General features: G+C 41.6%; 1 protein-coding gene across 5 annotated transcripts in view; it reads right to left on the bottom strand.

The window, feature by feature from the left end:
* Positions 1–23,515, bottom strand: part of TTLL5 (tubulin tyrosine ligase like 5) — a 110,370-nt gene that overhangs the window by 38,877 nt on the left and 47,978 nt on the right. For 3 of the 5 annotated variants that reach the window (XM_083610489.1, XM_083610486.1, XM_083610490.1), the window contains exons 21-30: positions 23,070–23,126; positions 18,758–18,909; positions 18,190–18,505; positions 16,778–16,898; positions 15,278–15,424; positions 13,130–13,230; positions 12,053–12,165; positions 11,205–11,318; positions 9,207–9,596; positions 5,949–6,142 (exon numbers count right to left, since the gene is read on the bottom strand). In XM_083610489.1, the coding sequence (XP_083466615.1) occupies positions 5,949–6,142; positions 9,207–9,596; positions 11,205–11,318; positions 12,053–12,165; positions 13,130–13,230; positions 15,278–15,424; positions 16,778–16,898; positions 18,190–18,505; positions 18,758–18,909; positions 23,070–23,126 (1,705 nt within the window). The remainder of the gene's footprint in view (positions 1–5,948; positions 6,143–9,206; positions 9,597–11,204; positions 11,319–12,052; positions 12,166–13,129; positions 13,231–15,277; positions 15,425–16,777; positions 16,899–18,189; positions 18,506–18,757; positions 18,910–23,069; positions 23,127–23,515) is intronic. The other 2 variants (XM_083610487.1, XM_083610488.1) reach the window with 1 other exon arrangement.

Below are 23,515 nucleotides of genomic sequence, written 5' to 3'. Positions count from 1 at the left end.
CCACTGAGAAAGGACGGGATAAAAATGCAACAACAAAAGAAAATATTTATAAATATGGCGTCATTGTTCTTTGGAGTTTATCCCTTTCCTTTCATCACTGTAATGGTTAAGATGAATGACACAAATAGTCTATGAACCGAACTGTGTTTTCTTCGATTCTGATCCAACCCCACCCTGTCCCAAGAGCTCAGGACTTGTTGCAACATTATTCAAAACCAGAGCATAAAAACAAAAACAAAAGATAAAGCTCCCAAAGCATCAATGGAGTAAAGATAAGTCTTGTGTTAATAGACACCATGGTTTTGACCCACCTCTGCAATGCTTCATCTTAGATGAACCTCTGGAGAAAATAAAAAAATTCCCTAAGAGCCAAGTAGCTACAAATATTCCCTCTCAGCATTCTTCTGCCATTATAAAGACAGTAAGTGTTATGTGGACTCTTGGTTAGATTCAGTATGTTTGAGGATAATCCACAACGTTAAGACTCCAAAAGGAAGATAGTGTGATTTTGAAGAGCACTCTCTCTCTCTCTACTGGGATATCCCTGCTAAACTCTTCTGACACCTTCTTACTTCTACTTTGTTGGTGCAAACATTCTGCCACCTATTGTGCAGCCGCTGTATCAACACATAAATGAAAGATGCAAACTTAACCAAAACCCAACTAGCAAGCTGTAGTGACATTTATTTATTTATTTGTTTAGTCGCTTTATCTTGCCCCAGGCAACCCAAATTTATATTACGAGATTATGAGTGGTTCTAGTTGGAACTAGGAGATCAAAAAGTCAGCTCAGAAAATGCCCTGCCCAACTCCCACTAAAACATAACAAAAAACGCAAAGATTTTTTGAAAATCTGAAAGCAGCATTAAAATGTGCACTTTGCAAATGTAATCAAACTGAAGAATTTGTATTTTCATAGTGCAGAATTTGTGCATTTGTGGATGCACACAAGCCTGTAACGTGTAAGATTTGATTTCCAGTAAAGAAGCGCTGCATGAAGACAGCTAAAATAAGATCTCTCCCACCAGCATCAATGTGCATTGAGTCAGCTGTTTCACCACTCTATCCTATTCTCCCCCATCTGTGCTACCTTGTTGCATTTTCCCTCCAATATCAAAACACCGTTTATTTTAAAGTTGTCTTTCCAAGTAAGGCAGGTGTGTAAACAGTTGAGTGCGGCGGGTAAGGACATTTCACACATTCCATGTAGACAGGTGTTTAAATTACAGCAGAATTAAATACAGGCAATGGATTCAAAGGAGAGCACACAAGGCATATTTGAACCAGCCCACCAGCTTCGTTCATTTTGATAGTTACTCCTCCATGCCCTGATTTGTTTCAGCTGCTATAATTAGCCTGCCAGCTTGGTGGATTCCTTGGGTAGCCCGTAATACTTAAGCATCTGTACAGCAGCTCTGCTTTGAATTATCTGATAGTGACAGTCTTTCCCATTCAGTTAATGAACTTTCAGACTGTCATGGATATATGACGACATCACTCCCCCCCCTTCTTCTTCTTTTTTATTAAAAAAAATGCCAACAGGTCTTTTTAATTGTAATTCTTAAATCACAAATAAGAACGAAGTAGAAAACTCCTGAACAAATGAAAGGTTTTTTTACTGGAAAAGTTGGGGGCGGGATGTAAGGAAGGGAAGGAAAACTGATTGCAGTGTTTCAGGCACATGAAATGAAATAAACTATGATGATGATGATGATGATGATGATGATGACGATGACGATGATGAATAAATTAGTTATTTGTTATATGAAGGTCTTGAAAGGACTTACAATACAGCAAGTTTTGGCAGTATGTTAATAATACACAATATCATCCTAGTCTATCAAAAGTCTGGATAAAAGGGCAAGTCTTTAGCAGGTGCTGAAAAGATGTCAAAGAAGGCACTGGCCAGCCCTTGCTCGGGAGAACAATCCATAGATGAAGAGCCACAACTGAAAAGTGCCTCTTCCTTGTCCCTGTCCTGCCCCCTCAGCCTCACTCAGAGGAGGGACCCAGAGAGGGGCCTAAGATGAAGATTTAAGAGTCCAGGTAGGTTGATGTTGGGAGAGGTATTCCAGATGAATACCTCTCCCAACATCAGAATACCTCTGAACAGGTTGCAAAAGCAGCCCCACATAAACACATTGCAACAATCCAACACTGATTGGTTTACAATCCAATTGGGCTGAAGTTTGGATTATAGTGGTCAAGTTACCCTTGTCTAGATACGGTCACAGTTAGGCTAAGCTGATGTAAGGCGCTCTGTGTCACTGAGAGCCCTCAAACCCGCATCCAGTGCTTCTCATCTCTTATGGTCAATCTTTCTACTAGAAAGGCAAGTAAACATGAAGTGTATTTATGGACAATAATGGGGGCAGGGGAGAGGGTATAACTGCACTGGTGCACTATTCCCTGGCCTTAAGACTTATAGTATCTAATTGTGGCTAGGGGGCCTCTTGGGGAGAAAAAAGGGCCATTCTGTTGTCGACTGAGGCTCATTTTCAGCCACACCCATACAGTACAGATCTACCCTTAGGCAAGTTCATTTCATGCATACATTTGTATTTACAACTATAAGCCAGAGGAAAATGAGAGCAAAGACTAAAGGGCTAGAGAGGTGTGAAATCTGTGTGTGTACCAAAGTTGATCTGGCTAAAGGCCCATGACATTCCTTCCCTGCTTGCTGAGCTTACCAGCTTACAGGATATGCACATGCATAAAAAGCATAAGTGTTCTAGTCTCCAGAAAACGTTCCAGACAAAGACCTGCCAAAGACATTCCTGGGAAACCTGACAAACTTGCAGATTCGTTTGTAGTTTCTCCAGCGTATGCATCCATTTAACAATAAAAAAAAAGTAGTTTGTGCTGCAGTGGATGGTTACTTGCCTCTTGCCGGTACTGAAAAGTCAGGCTCTGAATTAAGTACTCTCAGCTTCAAAACTTCTCAGTGGGAGCTATTTCAATAGGGCATAGATGTGCCAAACGTTTGATGATCATGGAATAATCCTTCCCACAACAAAAGTTCCTTGAAGCTCAGCTTGGTTCAACTGGCGGCCTCCTTCAAATCACAAGGTCCATTCCAACTGCACAAAAGCTGCTGCAGCTGGAATACAGCAGGAACGGTGGTGCTCCAAAGACACCTTTCTTCTTTTAAAGCACTGGTCTTCAGCTGGTAGGTCATGACCTAGAAATGGGTCATGCCCTGACTTCGGGTGGGTCATATTCACCAAGTTAAAAAGTCACAAAGTACAGAGAAGAAGAAAGACAGTGGGGAGGGTGTCAGGCAGAGAAGGAGAAACATGGGGATCCCCTCAATAAATAAAGTAAGTCTCAAGTTCCAGGTTGCAGGGAAAACCGCACTTGGGTCTGAAAACTTTGAAATTACTTTTCTAAAGGTGAATTTCCTAACATGAGACATCTTACTGAAGTTGCTGCAAGCCAGTATTAGTGGAATCACATAATTCAGCAAAGAAGAGTGACAACAATGTAAAGCCAAAACAATGTAGAAGAAAACAGAGCACTTTGGGATGCCATTAAAAATGACTTGTCTCATCCAAGAGATTAAATCATTTCAGCATAAACTATGTTATTCACCTGCCTCCTTCATTTTACAGCCATTGGTCCAATCTCCACCCAGAATGTGCTGGTCAGACAAAATCACACTGTAAAACTACAGGTCAGGTTTTGAAATGATGGGTACCTAGCAGAAGGCTGTTACTGTAAACCCACAGCAGTGGGTTATTCAGACTCCATATAGTTCTATGAGGAATGACCAGTTCCTCTAATTATCTCCCTACCAGAATGAAAACATGTGAATATTTTAAATACTTGTCTTTAACTGCTTTTTACTGATAATTTCATTGTTTCATTCTTTCTGCAAACTCTGAGATTTTATTACAATCAAACAGTATATAGATGTTGTGAAATAAAATAAATAAAATAAAACTTGAAAGGAATATGTGCTCATCGTCCTAGGGATAGATCATCACATTTGCAGGAAACCTGGCTTCAACATTTGAGCACTGGCTGGCTTAGATAAGAAAGATACATCTCATTCCCTCACTTGGGTGGTCTGGTTTTATGCCTGTGATCAAACTCTCTGGAAGGAAGAGCTGGAACTGTTCCTAGTGATAGCCAGCCCTAAATTCTCACACATTTGTTCATGGACAAGGGCAGCCAGTGCTCCTACTAAATTCTCCCTTCTATTTATCAAGTTATGTCAATTCAACACAGCCTATTTGCCATCTATGACCACCAAGCACAGCAGATTGGAAGACAATAGGAACAGGCTACTGCTTCTTGCCCCCAACACATACATAAAAGTACCATAAATACCTTACACAGATCTGCAGCACAGCATATTGTACAGAAAGGATAGGTAATTCAAAAAAGAAAAGAATCTGCACCCCCAAATGCATATCACCTCAAGTCTTACTAAGCAAAAAGGGAGGTAGCTTATTAAACAGTTGTTAATTAATTAAGGGAGGTAGTTTATTAAACAGTTGTTGTTGTTAATTAATTAATTAAATTTTGAGCCAAAATTTTTATTGGCTTTGACCAACTAGAGACCAGAAGACTAGGATCATTAATGGACAGTCTAGGACTGAAGCCGAAAACAATGAAACGTTACTTCCAAACTGCTCAGTCACAACTACTTCAATAGCCTTCTATACAGAAAACCCTATCTTGTCTAAAAGGAGGAAAAATAGGAAACGGAAGGAGTGAAAGGAAGGAGAAGGAACAGACTCGTTAGCACAGAAAAACAGAACCAAGAGCACTTTAGCAGATCCACCACCAGTTCCAGGCAAGCAGACTAGCCTTCAGGAATGGTAACTCTTTTCCATATAAAGTTGCACATTCTTGTGGGCACCTAATTCCATAACCGCTACCAAATACCAGTGCTAAGCAATCGCCTTAGTTGCCTTTATTCCTATTTGTAATATAGTAACTTAGATCATGGTTAATTTCTACCTCTACAAGCAATATCTGCTTGACAGTTACAGGGATTTGACAGTGATAAAAATAACAGTGGTTGCAAAGCTTTGCTTGCTGTCTTACTTCTTGTTGTAATTAGGATCTCAGTCTTGGAAACTGTTTAATCACATAACAAGTATAACTACTACGCTGCTTCATCACACTAGAAAGGAGAACTCCCCTCACCCAAGAGTTGTGAAAGGAGCAGCAGAAGATGCCACTGCTGCTGCCTCACACCATCCCTTCTATTTTAGCTGCTACATCTATCCTCTCAAAACAGTAGTTTCTTCATTTCCTCCAGAAGGATCCTTTGCCCAGACAGGGGAGATCCAAGGCTGTTTCAGCAAGTTGCCTGTTGCTTTAAAAAGATAAGTCCACCTATTGGGAAGGTCAGGTTGGTGTGGGGTAACTATAGGAGTTCTTTCTGCTCCTACTTCATCTGCATGAATGTAGGAGGAGAGAGTAAATCAGCTCCCTGAAGCTTCCTGTGACCTGGCTAACCATACTAAATCATGGTGGAAAAGAACCCTCTCCCTCCCTTATTCACAGTTTCAACAGTTGGTAGACTCTCCTTCATCCACAAGTCCCAACTGTGCAAACAAACCTCAATAATTTTATTATTCGCTTTCATGACAGCAGAACTAAAGATCAGATATTTGGGTATTTCATCACAGTCTGCTCTACTATTGTTTTCTTTTGAGCTGTGCCTCTGGCAGAACTGCATCTACATTTTATATGTAATGCTTCCAGTATCCTCTGGTGTAAGTCTAATTCAAAAAGAAATTATTTCCCTACAACATTTTGCCCTTGACAAGACCCCTTACGGACCGAGAGAGAACATAATGAGCATTTTAAAGTGATGCGATCAGGTATTGCCCAAGATCCATTAAAAACCATTAACTAGCAAAAACATTCTGTCCAAGCTCTCTCTCACTCATGCACAGACTTCGTTCCATAGAAGACTGCTGCCACTGTACCTGCTGTGTAAGGAGACTGATGTGACTGGAAGGAGAGTACTTCCTGGCTGCCTGTTTCTCTGCCAGTCTCTGCAGTTCTGTTGTAACAAGACCATGACTGTACTGCTTGCTCTCAGAAGAGGAGTCATCCCCATCCTTGTTAACTCTGGCAGATCCACCACGCTGTTTGCTTGGGCTGTGACTCCTTGAATCTGCTAAAGATGGTGAAAAAAATTACTTTGCAAGACTTTGTACTAGTCGGTAAAGAATCTGCCTTGTGTGTCTGAAAATGGCAAGAGACAAACATCTGCACAACCAGTTAGAACCATGGTGTTTTCTACAGAACCTACTGATATATTCTCCTCTGAACGGCTGTGTTGCAGTTTCTACTGTTACATTCTCTGGCTGATTCCAACTTCATACACCCTTCTTTGTGTACAAAACAGTTTAAATCTCCATTCTTTTTCTTTGTATCCAAAGAAGGTTTAATATAGAACACAATGTTGGCTGCCATCTGTCTAAAGAGACAACGGAGTGTGCCTCTGGGAGTGAAGTCAAACATGCATTAGCAGCACCAAAGTGATCTCCCCGGGGCACAAGCCTGGGCAGCTTGTATGGAGGTCCTGGGCTGCCCAGATGACAAGACCCCACCTCTCGGCCTCGCTGATGAGGTCCAAAGGAAAGCACAGTAAAACGTTTGGCACCAGTTTCGCTGCAGGAGTTGCCAGAAGGAAGCATACAAGGCACCATCCAACAATCTTAGGGACTCCACTCCAGATTTGTGTAGAGATTACTCCTTAGCCTTTTCTTCTTCCAAAGAAGAAGGCAGCAGAGGTTTAGGATCAAAGTTTTCCTTCTCCTAGATGGGCTACCTTTCCAGGTTGATGAGCCCTGTTTGCCCCTCACTTCCACCTTCTTCACTGCTGCATCCATTATTGCTCTTGTATGCTCAGTCTGCAGGAGTGTGTCTTCACAGGCAGGGAAAGTCCCTAACTCACCAAGGGTTTGAGACCCATCAGCTACGCACACCTAGTTTAGCCGGCTAGTTGAAGATGTTCCCAGTGTGTGGCTACTGTTGCATGGTGACAGATTCTAGGAGCCACAAGTGAGAGCTGTGTGCAGGGTGGGGACCAAAGGTAGACATACTGCCTCAGAAGGATCACAAAGTGCCCCCCACCAGAGGTACTACGCCTCCCCTAACGCCCCATACACCTGCCAGAACACTACATCCTACTTATAAAGGACAAATTATAGGAATAGGGAAATTTAATTTTATTGAAAAATGATGACTTGGAAAGTTGTAAAAACCGATAAGCGAAAAAATGAACCAAGAAAAAGTATTCTGGTTTCTAAAGGGAGCCATGGCTAAATATTACCATATTTTTATGTGTATAAGACGCCCCACATGTATAAGATGACCCAGAAACTAAGAAATCAATATTTTAATGACAGAGCGTGATCCATCGGCGCTAGGGGTGGGCATGCACCCGCCAGAGTGATGCAGCAGCTCCGACCTGCAGGGCACCCTTGAGTTGTTGAGCAACAGGCAAGCATCAGCCTTGAAAGCGCATCCCAGCAGCTTCTACATGGCAGCCGCTGCTTCTTTTACCCCTGTTCATTCACCATCTGTGTATAAGACGACGCCCAATTTTTGACTAATTTGTTTTAGCAAAAAACATCATCTTATATATGGATAATAATAATAATAATAATAATAATAATAATTAATAATAATAATTTATTTATTTATACCCCACCCATCTGGCTGGGCTTCCCCAGCTACTCTGGGAGGCAGCCAACATAATATTAAAATCACAATATATGGTACGTAGTGTAGCAGAGTTATATTTAGAAGACAAAGTCAAACCAGAAGAAAAATCAAAACTCTGAGAAAGAAGTTTCAAAGAAAAACCTACCGTTGGAAATGTTGAAGAGGTGAAAGACAGGAGTTTGATACAACAGAGTTAAGCTCACCAATACTACCACTGTGGGGTAGTATTGCCACTTCTTGGGAAATCTCAGTCTCATCTGAGCAGACTTTATCTGCATTTCTCAGCTTTGGCACCTATCCCTCAGGACTGCAAGCCTGAAACAGCTAAATCTAGCTAGAGCCTAACATCCCCTTCAACACCTAAAAGGTCACTGGGCCATTTGCAGTTTTATTGTCATCTCATCCTTGTCTAACAAAGCAGAGGTTCTCAAGTTTTTTTTACCCCCAAGGTACCCTACTTGAGAGGCTGATAATTACTGAGACACACCACTTACAAAATTGTGGTTCAGGGGCAGAATCAGTCCCCGTATGACAGCAGATGCAGGAAGAGCGTGGTGTAAACAGCTGGCAATTACTGACATTACTTCCTACTGATATCGAATCCTTCATTGCTAAATTCTCTGCCACAATGTTTAGTAGTGACGTCTCAGGAAGGCCTCCCCAGGGAGGGCACTTGAAAAGAGAGCAACCATCACAAAAATGTGAATGCAGGAAAGAAGTGCAGAATAGAACACCTAGAAATACCATTGTTAAGAAAAATGCTGCAGTACTATTTTGAAGTGAGAGAGTTGCAAGCCACCAACATGGAAAGCTACCAAACTTAGAAACTGACAAGGAAAAAGAAGCATTGTATGCAAGAAGCTCTCAGATGCTAGTGGCCCAATTGGCAATTGAAAAGCACCAAGGATGTGAGAATATGCCATACCGAAAATGGCACCAGTCTCCATATTTCAACCCTTCATGTGTATCGTTAGTGACAAAGTTCTGGGACAGCTATATTGCCTGATAATGTGAGCAGAATAGCTACTTCACAGAACAAATACAGAATTATTCCAAGAAAAGAGCTATTAATCTGAGTCATCCATTCATACTTCAATGCAGGTTACTTTCTGTTGCTGCCCTACACTTTGCCCTAAGCAGTTTCACATGCGTAAACTTTAATCATCACTTCCTGGACTGCCAGGGATCACTGCCAAGCCGTGTCATGTGCCAACAGCAGCTAGATTGGAGAAGCAAAATGATCCTATATTTCTGGAAGTTGCCAAAATAATAATAATAATAATAATAATTTCACACATGTATTATTAATCTAGGACTTAACTAGAGGCCAATTTCTGAATCTGATTAGCTGTATTATTATTTTTAGCAAGCCATAAGTAAGTATTTCCCCAAATTTTGCTTGCATAGCCACATTCTGACCCGTTGTGCCAATTCGAGCTATTCTGAATACTGCTAGACAGTAAAAATATTACAATACGGTGCCAGCTAAGCAGTCAGATATGGCTTACCTGCTTTTGCTGAAGCTGGTCGGGACAGTCTCTGGCTGTAGATCTGCAAAGCACTCTGAAAGGAAGAGAAGGGGCTGGCAGTGTAACTGCCAGACCGACAACGGTGTAAGCTTGCATTGTTTGAGGACAGGCGGGGTGTAATTTTTGCTGTGTTAGACCAGATGTCAGGTGCTGTGCTTTGGAGAGAAGGGGAAGGAGTCAGTCTAGAACCAGATGAAAAAGAGAGCCCTGGGCGATGATCAGGCACCTGTGCGTTATCCGAGGCAGCAGGATGAGAGGATAGCTGGGAGTTGATGCTTTGTGGAAGGATGGCACTTGGAACAAAGGAAGACGTACTAAGGAGGCTGGGTTGCGGTGCATTCTGTTCATCTTCTGCCGAAGAGGGCATCCCTATTTTTTTTGTAAAAAAAGACATATCCAATCTGATCAGAACATTGAAGTAAAACACAAATCTAGTAGAGTGGTATCTTGGTTCTCAAACTGAATTCCTTCTGGAAGTTCGTTCAAAAACCAAAGCATTCCAAAACCAAGTCACACTTTCCCATAGAAAGTAATGCAAAATGGATTAATCCGTTCCAGACTTCTAAAAACAACCCTTGAAACAGCAATTTAACATGAATTTTACTATCTAACGAGACCATTATCCATAAAACAAAAACAATAATCAAGGTACTGTACTATAAAATAAGTAAGACAGTACTGTAGATGATAAAAATTGCAATTACAATTCTTTCTTACCTGCACTGATGATAGTCATTGTTTGGATGGGGTTTTTTTTATCCATTTCCACAGTCACATAATCAATCAATTAATAGATGAGCTAGGTTCCACACAGTCACAAAACAAATTAACCAAAAAAGCCTCAAAAACAAAAACGCAAAATAAATAGCAAAAACAAAAGCGTCAAACTTAATCCATTCCGGAAGTCCGTTTGACTTCCAAAATGTTTGAAAACCATGGCGCATCTTCTGATTGGTGTGCAGGGGCCCCGGAAACAATAGCCGACAGCCGCATTGGACATTCAGCTTCTGAAAAGCGTTCAAAAACCGGAATACTTACTTCCGGGTGTTCGGCATTTGGGAACCAAGGCGTTTAAGTACCAAGGTGTTTGAGAACGAAGGTACCACTATATTATGCTAGAGTAGCCTTTTACAAAATTGTGCAGAAGGACAATGGCTGAAATTCAACTGAGGTACTGACTGTGCGGAATGAGATCTGCTTGTGCTATGGGACTCCCCATCTTCCCCCACAAGTCCCACAAATCTGGAAGGTTGAGGGAAAACCCAAAACAGGTTTAGTGGGCCATGGGGGAGAGAAGAGGGTAGAAAAGTCTTGTTGCGCAAGTAAACCTCATTGCCCCCCACATGCCCCACTTAGCGTTATATTGAATTCCATCTTATGTAAACAAAGGACATGAGATATTGTACAAGGCAGACTACACAACTATTTTCCAAAACATGCTTTTTCTACAACTGAATTTTTCAAATGAGTCTTCTAAAATGATGACTATGCTCTATCTAAACTGCCTCTGAATACAAGTAGGGAGAGTGCTGCAGCATTCAGGTCCTCCCTGCGAGCTTCCAATACGCATCTGGCCGAACAATGTGAGACTAGGGCTGATAAGGAATCCAGCAACATCTAAAGGGCCACAAGTTCTCCAACAGTGGACCTGAGTACCTTCCACTTGACTGATCCATTGTTACTGACGCCGCAATGGAAATATAGCAAAGAATTCTGACCATGATTAACTCTAGATTATGGGTTTAGAATTTGGGAGGAAATGACAATTTTTAGCATGTCAGCTGGCTGATTATTCTGTTATAAATATTAATGTCAGTGGAAGATTTGTTAAGAAAGACCATTTATTGCTGCAGCCACCAATTATAAATGTGCCTGAATTCGAAAAGAAGCCATAAAGTTCTGTCAGACTGTAACATCCAGCCCCTGTTCCTAATGTTATGTATTGCTAGTTTAGTCCTCTCCATTGTTCTCACTCACTGGATAATCTGGTTGCTTTGAGTTGGTCACTTCTCAGTTTCTCTGCCACATTTTCCTTTTCCACTGGGATTTCAGGTTGCTGTTTTGCAGCTTCTTCCACTGTTTCTGGCTGATCTGAAATGAAGTTTGGAATTGAGGGGGGGGGGATTCCCAGTTATAACTCTGCTGGAGAACAGTATGCAATAAGGCTTTCCAATGTGTTACCCACCACTGCTTTTTAATATGGTAAATAACTTGACAGTATGTTACAAGCACAAATCCATTCTGGCACTGAAAATTATTGTCAATTTGGTATTTCCACACATCAGCTAGGGAGACTAAGTTAAGTACTGCACGTATGTTTTTATATGCAGTGGAGAAAATTTATAAAATATGTAACTGCAGAAAGGAGGGGAGTGAAGCTGAAAGAAATGTAGATCGTTTTTGTATACAGTGGTGCCTCGCAAGACGAAATTAATTCGTTCCGCGAGTCTTTTCGTCTTGCGCGGTTTTTCGTCTTGCGAAGCACGGTCAGTCGCAACTGCACCTCTTCAAGCGGTTTTAAGAAAAAAGGAAACAAACTCGCAAGACGTTTTCGTCTTGCGAAGCAAGCCCATAAGGAAAATCGTCTTGCGAAGCAACTCAAAAAACGAAAAACTCTTTCGTCTTGCGAGTTTTTCGTCTTGCGAGGCATTCGTCTTGCGAGGTACTACTGTACATTTGTTCTTCTTTGTTAAGTGTATGTAAAATGAGAAAATGGGGGGGGAGGGTTAAAAAAATACTGCACCTATGTTTCTCCATCTCTTTGTGGGAAGTTATCAGTAACAATGATAAGCAGCAAAAAGTATGCTCACTTTCTTGGGCCTTACCTTCCAACTGGCTGGTACTATTCTGTGTAACTCCAGGATTTGTTCCCAGGAAGACACTTGCTGACTTATTCTTGTGTGTGTAAAAAGTCAACACCTCCTCAAGATCACTTTCGCTAAGATGTGAAAAGAGTAGAAAAGGAGCAAGTGGCAAGCTTTTACAATGTGGTGACAGAACTGAAATAGATACAGAGAGACTCTTGAAGCATCAGCATTGCAGGGGGGTAGACCAGATGACCCTTGGGGTCCCTTTCAACTCTACTCTGATTCTATGAAAGAGAGAGAGACACAGAAGGAAAAACTAACTGAAGACAACGATAGGTCAAATACCTCACCTGCTTCAATAATGAACAGATGGAGGAGCACAGGCTTATGCCTGCTGCTCCCAACCTTTCTGCATTCGACAGCACACGAGAGGGGAGTTTCTATGCATGTAGAATTGTGCTCACATAAATCCCTTCACATGAACAGAAACCCTACATAAAGGGTAGGGAATATCCAGGCCACAGGCCAATTTTGGCCAAGGCCATTTCCCCCAAACCACACCCACTTATCAAACAGCTTGATTGGTGGGAGGGTAGAATTCGATTCTGCATTGGCTTACAGGTGCCTGTTCTGAGCAAGGAACAGGCACCAGCAGCCAACGCAGCAGGATTTAACTCCCATTCACTGAATTATGAGCTTGATTCAAATTCTGCCCAGGGAACAGGCACAAGCAGCCAAAGAAAGCTTCTTTCTCCCCTTCATTCTCTGCCATCACCACTTTGAGGAGCACAAGAAAGAAGCCTGCATTTCACAGGCTTTCCTTGGCTGCACATGCCTGTTACCGTTGCAGAATTTATCCCCCACGTATCAGCTGCCATGTGGCATTTAAAAGTTCTGCTCATAGAAAGGCCTATGCAGCTAAAGAAAGCCTCAAAATCCAGGGTTTTTTCCCACCTAGGGAGGGGTAAAAGAAGGGTTTTGCCAGCCCTCAGTGCCTCCCAAACCACTGAGCATAGTGCCAACAACTCCCCCTCTGCTGCAGTTCAAGATACGAGAGCCTGGCACAATTATTTCTGCTTTAAAGTAAATTCATACCTTGCCTTAGTAACAAATTTGTGAAAGCCTTCAGCATCTACCCCTTCCTCTTCATCCTCCTGATTCTTCATTAACTTTCTCTGAGCCATTTGATCTGTTTCCTGCAAATAAGTAAAATTAAGTAAGCTCTCAAACCAGCTTTTCTGCCCATAAAGGCTTCCTGTTAGCGTCTATGTTCTACGTAACTTCAAGGCTGGATTACTGCAATGCATTACAGGTGAGGCTTCCTTTAAGACGGTTTGGAAACTAGTGCAGAATTCAGTGACCAGACTGCTGACATGGAACAGTGTCCAATCATATACACTGATCTGGTCTAGTTGCAATGGCTGCCAGTATATTGCTGAGTCCAGTCTAACATGCTGGTTTTCGCCTATAAAGCCTTATATGGCTTAGGATCCCAATAGTTTATGAACACCTCCTCTGACAGGAGCCTACCTGGACCCTGAGATTATAATCAGAGGTTTTTCCGCAAGTCCACGCTCCAAGAGAAGTTTGGAGTGCGGTACAGAGAGTGGGCCTTTTGGCCCCCTCCCTATGGAATGCTTTCTCCAGGGAGACTCACCTGTGCCAACATCTTTTCAGCAGCAGGCAAACACTTTTCTCTTTTCCTAGCATTTGACCATCTGCGCTGTTATCATAGCTATTTTTAATCTTTTGCTGATTACAACTGTGGAGGAATTCTGCTTTCCATTTTTATAATCGATATATAATTATTTTTGTGTTCTTAGAAAAAGTTTTGGGATCTGCATTGAATTAATTTCCTATTATAAGCTGCTTAGAAACTCTATAGTAGAAAGTGTTTGAGAAATATAACAACAACAACACTGCTACATTACACAACACTTTGGGTGCTTTCAGGAAGAGTACTTGGATGCAGGCTGCGCAAGACCTCCACTTGGTGAACGTGACACTCCTGAGCCACACCGGGACTATACTGATCTTTAGGCTGACCTCTGACCAGAGAAATCAGCAGTGTCACTACAAACAGCACGGTGACATTTTCAAATGCTCCTCTGTAAAAATGTCCAATGTGCTTCTGTGCTAGAAAGGTTATCTTTTAAACAAGACCTCAGTGAGTATTCCATGATATCTTTTCCTGCACTTCAAAAACTCCAAAACATGATCTGTTAGTTCAGGTAGCCAGTGATAGCTTCTCAAATGCACTTGTAGCAGCATGGCTATGCCTGAGGCACAGGACTGAAGACAATATTCTTACCACTGGAATGTAACTTCATGGTAACAGACTTCAGTAACAAGATGAGTTTTGCTTATCTTGCTCAAGACAAGGAGCTTTTATTCAAAATGTATATACAGTTATCTCAGTTGAGTGAAATAAATTTGTCTTGAGTCCAAATTGTGAAATAAACACATCTGTGCCTCAAGACGTTTAGTAGCTTAAACATTTGTTTCTTAAAATCCTGACTGATCTGTTTTTGCTGCAATAAATCATGTATGATTATAAGCTGATTTACCATCTACTGTGTATCTTTATAATACAAATGTACCCCAAAAAATCCTGATTGTGGAAATAATTCTAATACTTTGAAAATATAAAAATGCAAATTCTTCTGCACTACCCAGATGCTGGGTATTAACTATTCAATACGGTAAAAGCTAACTCATTCTTTGGTACAAAAAGTACCAAGTATAAATGGCAAAACACACATAATGCACATGTTGGATTTACCTGAGGAGCAGGAGGAGAGAGGGGCTGTTTCACTGTAAAATGCACCTACACAATTCACAACTGACAGGGCTGTGCATGCATTTTGCCATTTGACCATGGGCAAGATATAAATGTAGGTCCCTGCACTTCATTATGAAGAAACAGGGAAAGCGAAAGCTCAAAAACAGAAGCTTCTACTTATCCTGTAATATCAGAAACAAAATTTGAGAATTTCACAATACCATCTGTGAGCTCCAGAAGTTCATGGATCACCCGTAGGTAACATGCAAAAAGATTCTATTCAATCATTACAGTAGGACAGAAAGCAGGAATATGAATGACTCATGCTTCTGCTTTCCCTCCTTCTCTGAAACATTTGGGCCAACCCTAGAAGCAATAAAACAAAACAAGGAGTGTTGCTCTAGATCATCTGCATAAATCCTCTGCTGTGTTAGAACTGAGCTGGCACATGCCATACTCACCCTATTATAGCAGATGATGAATTCACCTAGCTGGTGAGCCAAGATGCGCCTACGGTCAAACAGGGCCAGGCGCCGACTCGGGAGCAGCATTCTCAAAGACTGTTGAAGATTATTGGCTGCTCGCTTTAAAAAGCGAACAACCAGTTCCTGCCACCAAGAAAAAAAATCAAAGAGTGAGCCCATTTGTTTATCTTCATATACATCACTCTACTAGAAACGATTTTCAAAGTGTGTTTGGGTTGAGGATAAGAGAAATTGGGTTGCAAAAAGTCAATAAATAAAAGTAAATTCATTGACAAAAAGGTGCAAAGCAAAAGCCTTGGGATTCTAACATAATCTATGCTTGCTGAGAATAACTGCAGACAAAAGTGCATCTCTCTAAGGATAGCAGGCTTTCAATTAAAACTCTGACCACTTATATTATTGTCACCTTCATGCATCTCTGGCACCACCTCTGGTCACTCTCTATGCTCTGTGCCTTGCACCAACTTTGTCTCAAAAACCACACCAATCCCTCCTACTATGCCATCAGCCAATGGCAGGGAGAACTACCCTCACTTTAAAGTGAGTGCTAGAGCAAGACGCCTGCTGTGAGTGTTTAGTTTCAAACATATTCTGTCTCCACTCTGGATTTACTTTTGGTTAGGTGCCCTGCTAGCATGCAAGTAAACTGCTTCATAGCCAAAGCGTTGAATTTCACAGCTCGCCTCTCACTAGCATTATATTAGGCTGGTTTGATCTGTTATTTTAAACATTATTTTTCACAGCATAGCAGACAAAGCAGCTCTCAGAGAACCAGTTTCAATTTTCCACTTGGAAAGAGCAAGGGTAACATTTTCCACTGAGGCAAACTGATTATTCCCAATTCCTGACATAAGGGTTTTAATCTATGAGCTAGATTGGCTCTCTACCCGTACGGGATTTTCACAGTGTCTCCATGTGGGCTGCCAGCTGAGGGCAAGGACTAGAAATGTGGACTGAAGTCAATAAGCACTATAAGGCAACTGCCTCAGATACAGTACAATGATTTAGCTACTGTCTGGGGAAACCGGCAGACAACTCAAAGTCATACCTGGAAACTGATTGACATACAGAGAGCTTAAACTAAGAAGTGGGCTTCAGGGAGGCTATGCAAAAAAATAAAATAAAATAAAATAAAATAAAGGATGGCAATCACAAGTGGCCATCACTTCAGCAATATTCAAAAATGCTTCTTCTACGCTGGAGTCCAAAGTACACCTCTTCTACCTGCTCTACACACCAACAGTCTACATTGGTTCAGAGAGGAGTTCAAGTCACTTCAGTAACAGAGGCAGGATGAGTTACAGCATCTAGCTGTTTAGCTCAAGCTGTTGGGAATCAGCTTCACACTAACTGTAATTCAGGAACATAGAGTAAGATGATGGGAATCAGCTTCACACTAACTGTAATTCAGGAATGTGGAGTAAGATGAGCTGGGCTCCTCCCTGAAAGGAGCAGGGCAAGCAAACAATTTCTTACCATCTGCTCATCCTCTTTGGCAGCCCAGGCAGGATTATGGACCTGATCTCCAGCCTCTTTCATCAGGCGCAGCTGCACACGCTGCAGATAGGCAGAGAAAGCCCTGCGAGCCTGAACTTTGCTGTAGAAACAGAGAGGCACAGACAGCAGTCAGAAGTACAGATAAACACCTTTGTTTTTCGACAAAGAACCCCTCAGTACACAGGGCAAAGGACCATTTTACAATCTTGGCCACCATCTATGGCAACAGAATTTGCTGCTGGCAGTCCATTTTACAAAATGAAGTTAAAACTCTAGCTCATTTTTCAAAATAGACATCCAGAAGAACATGTCTGGGTATCAGAGTTCCTCATTCTCTCACTGGAATACCACAGGAGGCTATAGTAGGACAGAAAGTGGGGTTGACTACTTCCCACATGAACATTAGGATAAATTTGAAACAATTTATCGTTATCATGGTTCTAGCATGTTCTGAAGCTATGATTTTGCTTCTCATGAGTAGTTTTGATTAGTCCACTAAAACAGGAAAACTCCCTCAAAAGTGCTATGCAAAGGAGACTTCCCATGTCTCCCAGACTAAATAAGAAAAGCTAACTCAAGTCTCAAACAGGGAAGCTTTCTCTTAAAAACAAACCTCAGGGGTGGGAGGTGGGGAGAAACAACATTTGGTGGTATGAAACGTATACTAAGTTTTTGCTGCCTATCCATTTCTCTCTAAACTCCAAGGGGGACTGTGCAAGTTATTCAAGGTGAGCATGTAAGACAATTTATTGTCTTAATACAACTCTACATCATAAAGCAGAAAGACATATCACCCAAGGACCTGTTTGTTCTAACCCTTCAACTGTTCTTCCTTTTTGATCCTCTGTACCACATACCATACATTTGTTTTATCATGCTTCAAAAAGTAACTCACCTAACTCCTACACTGGGTTAGCTAAGAATAGATAGCAAAGGAAAAAGTAAAACTAACAAGTAAATCATGTACTGTGTCACCAGTATGGATTTCTCTACCCCTACCTAAACACTGGCAATGGAAGCTCTCTATTGAACCATTAGAAAACCCTACCTCATTCTCACTGCTTCTTATCAACACTGTCTTCACTTTTGCCCACCAGCAGGCAAATAGCATAAGCCAACCGGACAAGTATACAAACTATTTTAGTATTCTGTATAGCATCTGGTACACTTGGGGCACTAAATGAATGTTGGCCATCAATGGTAGCATCCATCCATTGGCCTAGGGAAGATTAAGAGGCCAATACGTTTTATGAAGCAGTTCCTTTACAACCTAAAAACTAGGGGTGTAGTACAAAAACATGCCTTTTCACAAGTGGACAAGGACTCTGGTTTACATGCTTGCCTCATATTTGCCACAATGATAGTCAAATAAATCTCATTAAAACTCCTACCTTAGATTACTGTTCTCCTGTAAAACCTGTAGCAAATTAAATGGAAGCTCAGTATCTTTTGGCATTGGTTCCGTTTTGGCTTGAAGCAGCAGAGCTTCACGGACAGGTTTCTGTTCAGACTCCTTTGACAACTTTTCCTTTTTGGGATGCTCCACCTGTTCTGGCAACTCTGGCTTAAATTTCACCTGCATGTTCCTAAGAGAGCCAGCTGTTTCCTCCCGAGGTATCTCCAGTTCTTCATCTTCCTCCACTATCTCCTCCTCTTCTTCACATTCCATTTCTGACTTGAGGACAAAGTCAGTTGACTGCGAAGTCCCTGTCAAAAACAGATGTCCAGTTCTCAACATTTTCGGATAAGTAAAGGAAGGCAGAAAAAATTAGGCTCATGTGCACTCAAAGAATACATGCTAGCAACTGATCACCAATACAGGAAATATCTGGTGTACACAGTCTTTTTTCTTTTAGCCCAAATATGGTCAAGATCTACACATGGCAAGAGAAGCTAACCACCATTTAAACCCAGACACCAACGTTATAATATGGGGAAAGAGGCAGGACTCGCATGTACCTGACAGTTTTGCATTTCCTGGTTTCAGTTTGCCAAAACGCCGCCTTCGTTTCCGTACCTCTAGTGACAGGAGCTTCCGCTCATATAGAGCAGCATGAAGCTGAGCATTACAATCCATAATGTCCAGACCCAGTTCTCCAGCAAGATTCAAACTGCAAAAGACAAGAACAAGGAGATTCCTCAATGCCTTTCCTCCCACCTATATCCAGATAAAACCTATATGCTGGTCTCTGTAGTGAATCTATACTGTTCCTACACCACCAGACAAACAGGACTGAGTTAGTACAAGTACACTTCTGAGAATTATCCAGTCACAAGGAGTACAGAAGAATCAGAGTTACCTACCTGTAACTAATACTCTTTGAATACACACACAGTCACACTAGCAGGAGCAAAAGTTTTTATGCCATTCTTCAAAGCAGTGGGGATGTATGTGTGCATGTGTATTTACTGGGGCTCAGAGAACCATGCGTAACAAGCCATGATGTGCATAAGGCTTCTATATTAACTATACACACAGGATAGTAGCTGGAGGGGTGGGAGGTGGGGAGAGGAAACTGGCTGAACAAGGAAGCAGTTTTTTTGTTCATACATCTATCTGCTTCATGGGCCCAACTGGAAAGATACTGGTCTCTTTATGATTATGCAGCATTAAGTTCCTTGGATTTGTGCACATGAAAGCTAATACCAGGGAGGACTATCCGACTACTCCTAGGACATCCCTTGCCCAAATACATCTTACAGTGGTACCTCGGGTTACAGACGCTTCAGGTTACAGACTCCGCCAACCCAGAAATAGTACCTCGGGTTAAGAACTTTGCTTCAGGATGAGAACAGAAATTGTGCAGCAGTGGCGCGGCAGCAGCGGGAGGCCCCATTAGCTAAAGTGGTGCTTCAGGTTAAGAACAGTTTCAGGTTAAGAACAGACCTCCAGGACGAATTAAGTTCTTAACCCGAGGTACCACTGTATTTGTTTCATTTGTATCCTACTCTACTCCTGAACAGTCTTGTAGCCTCACAGCTCTGTGAAGTATGCTATCCTTAAAAAGAAAAAACTTACCTATCAATGCACAGCTGAACAAGGATCTAAAACAAGGATCTGAAGAAAGATCTTTATCATTCCCGCCATTATAGTACCGTACCAGCTATAAGATATATGCCACATCACTCAGCCTCTGTGTTGAACATTGAAATCCTAATCAAATCAGGGCACCATTAGGCCATGGCAGTAGCCATCAGTTCTTGGACTCATTGTTTTTAAGATTTGTTTTCCTATACTGAAGGGCTGTCTTAGAAGAAGATTCAAAAGATTTCCAGCAAAAATCCCTGAGCGTTTTCCTTTCCTCTTAAAAGCAAACTATTTTCCACTAAGAAGCTGTATGCTGAGAAAATATGTCCCATGGTATGCCAGGAAAGGCAAGAAAACTTTAGGAGGGGCATTCCCTGCAATTCCAGATGCCAAGAACACTCCAACAGAGATAGTCACCAGCCAGCACAGCACAGGTATATTTTGCTACTGGTGAATGCAAAGGAGTAATTCATTCCATGCACCCCCTTGTGGGAATTGAGACTCAATTGTCATCAGGCAAAACAATTCTAGAAATGCTGAAATACCCTTTTTAAATGCAGGCAAGGATAACAACGATACTGGATTCTGAAAACTGAGAACTGCCGCTTAGATTCATATAGTGGCTACAATGAAGTTCTCCACTACTGGATGCCTGAGAATTACAAGTGGGGAGAAAGTTGGTGCACTTGTGGGCTTCATGAAAGCATCTAGCTGGCCACAGTGATAACAGAATGCTGGACTTTCTGCTTGGCCTGATCCAGCAGGGATCTTATTCTCTTAAGGTTTCCTTAACAGGCTGCACTGTGCTCACTCAATAGATTCAAGCGCCATACAATGTTGTAGCAATCACTCTGAATCTGGAAAAGCAATACAATGCATTTTAAAGATCCCAGGTTTGGTAGTTCTGTGAGCCAGCCCTGTGTGAAGGACACTAGCTGGATTTTTAAAGTTTTGTCAATTATTCATCTTTTCAGTCTAAAACTCCATTAGAATTAGCCTGTGACATTTCCTTTGTGAATTAAAACCTCCCAAATCTTCTCCCCACTTCTTCATCCTGCTAGATACATAAGGTTAAATGCATGTGACCTATGAATGGTAAAAGGAACGTCTGATATTCTGGCAAACTATGCTTTGTGTAGTTGTGAAAAATTTTTTAATTAGTTTATATGCTGGTTTTCAGGGAGAACCACTCACGATGGGCCCACAAAATTTAAAATATAAAACAATATATTAACGCAAGCTAAGGAACAGCAGAAAATTGTAGGAGCAGGGGAAAGAACAAAGACTTATTAACACAGTATAAATGATGCTTAATTTCCATTTCCTGTAAGGGAAAGCTCAAAATGACATCATCACTGACTAGCCAGTGCAAGGCTTGCTACTTGTGACCAACATGTACAAAGTTAATTTGTCATCACTCTCCATGAGAGACTGGATTTTGCCATGAAAAGGCAGGGTCAGAAGCTTTTTAAAAAGTGGTTTGCTGTGCCTCTGATATATTTGGAGCCTAGAACATGTAGTGATTTCCTGCTCTTCCATGCCATGCTGTTCTGAAGAACCATATGTCTAACCTCAAGCAGTAGGCATTGGTTAAATAAAGGAAGCTACATAAAATAGCATTTTCTACAATCAAGTAGGTGCCTGGCAAAAAAACCCAGATATTAGTACTACTGTGATTTTGTTTGAAGAGGGGACTGGAGGACATTCCGTTAACCGGATGACTCTTCCCACTAGAGAATATAGGCAGTGCCCTTTGAACAATACTGCCCTGCGGTGTGCTGAGGTAAACCAGGTGCAGTATTTGATTGGCAGAGCCGCCGCCACTCAGCCTCTTCCTCCCGTTGCCATTGCCGGGAGTCTTGGTTTCACAGCGAGTTCTGGCTTCGTGGCGCAGGCCAAATCCACAACTCAGACGGGCCTGATCCGGCCCAGGGGCCTTAGATCTGGATCCCTGCTCCAGATCAAAATGACTGAGCTAAGGAGACCCCTCAACCCCTAACACAAGCAAAGTCCATAAACCATGCTCCACACAAAAAATTATGTCACACATACAGAGATACAAGACAGTGTATTTTAACACAGAACAAGAATACCTCACACAGTGAAAAGGAATTCCTAGATAACTGAGATGACCTCAACAGGAATGTCTATTCCGACCCTAAACCTGGAAGGCAACAAGCAGAACCAGGGTGGGTCAGATGAAAAAGTGGACTGGAGGGCATTCGGTTAACAGAACGACCCATCTGGCTTCCATAAAAGAGGAACATCTGGCAGGGGTGGACAATATTCTGGCAGATTGGCTAAAACAGTTCTCTGTAATCAGGCCTTTGGCTGATTAAATATTCTATTGCCTTTGTTTGTGGGAGGGGATTTTTTTTTTGTTTTTGTTACCTCTGTATTTGGTGTTCTCATTTTAATGTTGTGAACCGTCCTGTGATCTTCAGATGAAGGATGGTATGCAAATTCAATAAATAATAAATAATTTTAAAAGTACAGTACTTAGAAGACCTCTGGATCAGACACTATAGGATAGGTGTGTAAGAAATATTAACTATTATTCCCATGTTTTTGATATTTTGTTTTGAATTAATTCCATTTTCTTTAAAGCAATGTAAACTTTGATCTCCTTAAATGCACACAAATTCACTTTTTAATTATAATTCTGTAACTGAAGACTCCCTAGGTCTTACTGGAACAGCCTGTAAGGCTATATGAACCAAGAGCAGAAATAATGGCTAAACTCAGCAACTGTGAGGGTGGAACCCTTCAGCAGAAATATGTCTGTATTCAGAAGCTGACGGGAAACAGAGTTCATAGGTGGTTGAGAATTCCCCAACGTGGCCTTTGAGGCGGGCACCGAGTTCAAACTTTGGGGGGAAATATGAAGAAAAATCCTAGCCTAGTGAACTCAGTGCTTCTCCATACATGGAATAATGTGGAAGATGCTGATTAAAAACGTTTCATAAGGTTTCTCCAAGATTTGGCAATATTCTCTACTGTCTGCAATGCTGGAATTATGAAAAGAAAATAGGAAGTTATGATACTTGTATCTTTTTGAGATCTTGCTGAGATCTGTGAATTTTCTGAAGAAGAGACTGTACTTGAGGCTGAGTAGAGGGGACAAGAGCTTGCAGCTAGCCCCAGTTTATAAAGCTTTGAACTACTGCCTAGTTGGGATCAAAGGGTATGTGAAGCCATATGTAAATCCAAAGGAGGGGGGGGAAGAGTGAAAAGTTTTATTACCTGGACTCGGTCCTGAGACATCTGGCGGCGAGATGACCACGTTGCAAGTCAAGGCCTCTAAAGAGTAAAAGAGCAAGAATTGTGTGATTTTAAAGACTGCACCTTTGAACTCTGTCTTGTGCCTGTTGATGATATATCTTGTTAACTAGGAGGAGTTAAAGTGCAAGAAACCTAAGGTTTCTGCAATTTTCTGCCTGGAAAAAACTGATTTTGGAAACTGGCATCTTGTGCCTGAAGAACCGACTGCAGAAGAGAAGGAGAGGCTTTTCCAGGAATGAATTTTGAAATGAATGGAAATGCATCCCTCCCTCAGCTTCGCTGTATGTGTGAAGACTCTTTAATATTAATGATTTACTTTCCTATGGTGCAGAATTCAAAGAACATTATAGGGAAGTTCCTTTTAAGTCCGACTTAGTTTTGAATTATTCTGCTTGCTAAATATTTAT

The sequence above is a fragment of the Podarcis filfolensis genome (assembly GCF_964270895.1).
Source record: "Podarcis filfolensis genome assembly, chromosome: 1".
NCBI classification, from domain to species: domain Eukaryota; kingdom Metazoa; phylum Chordata; class Lepidosauria; order Squamata; family Lacertidae; genus Podarcis; species Podarcis filfolensis.
This window is presented reverse-complemented; position numbering and strand designations above follow the sequence as displayed.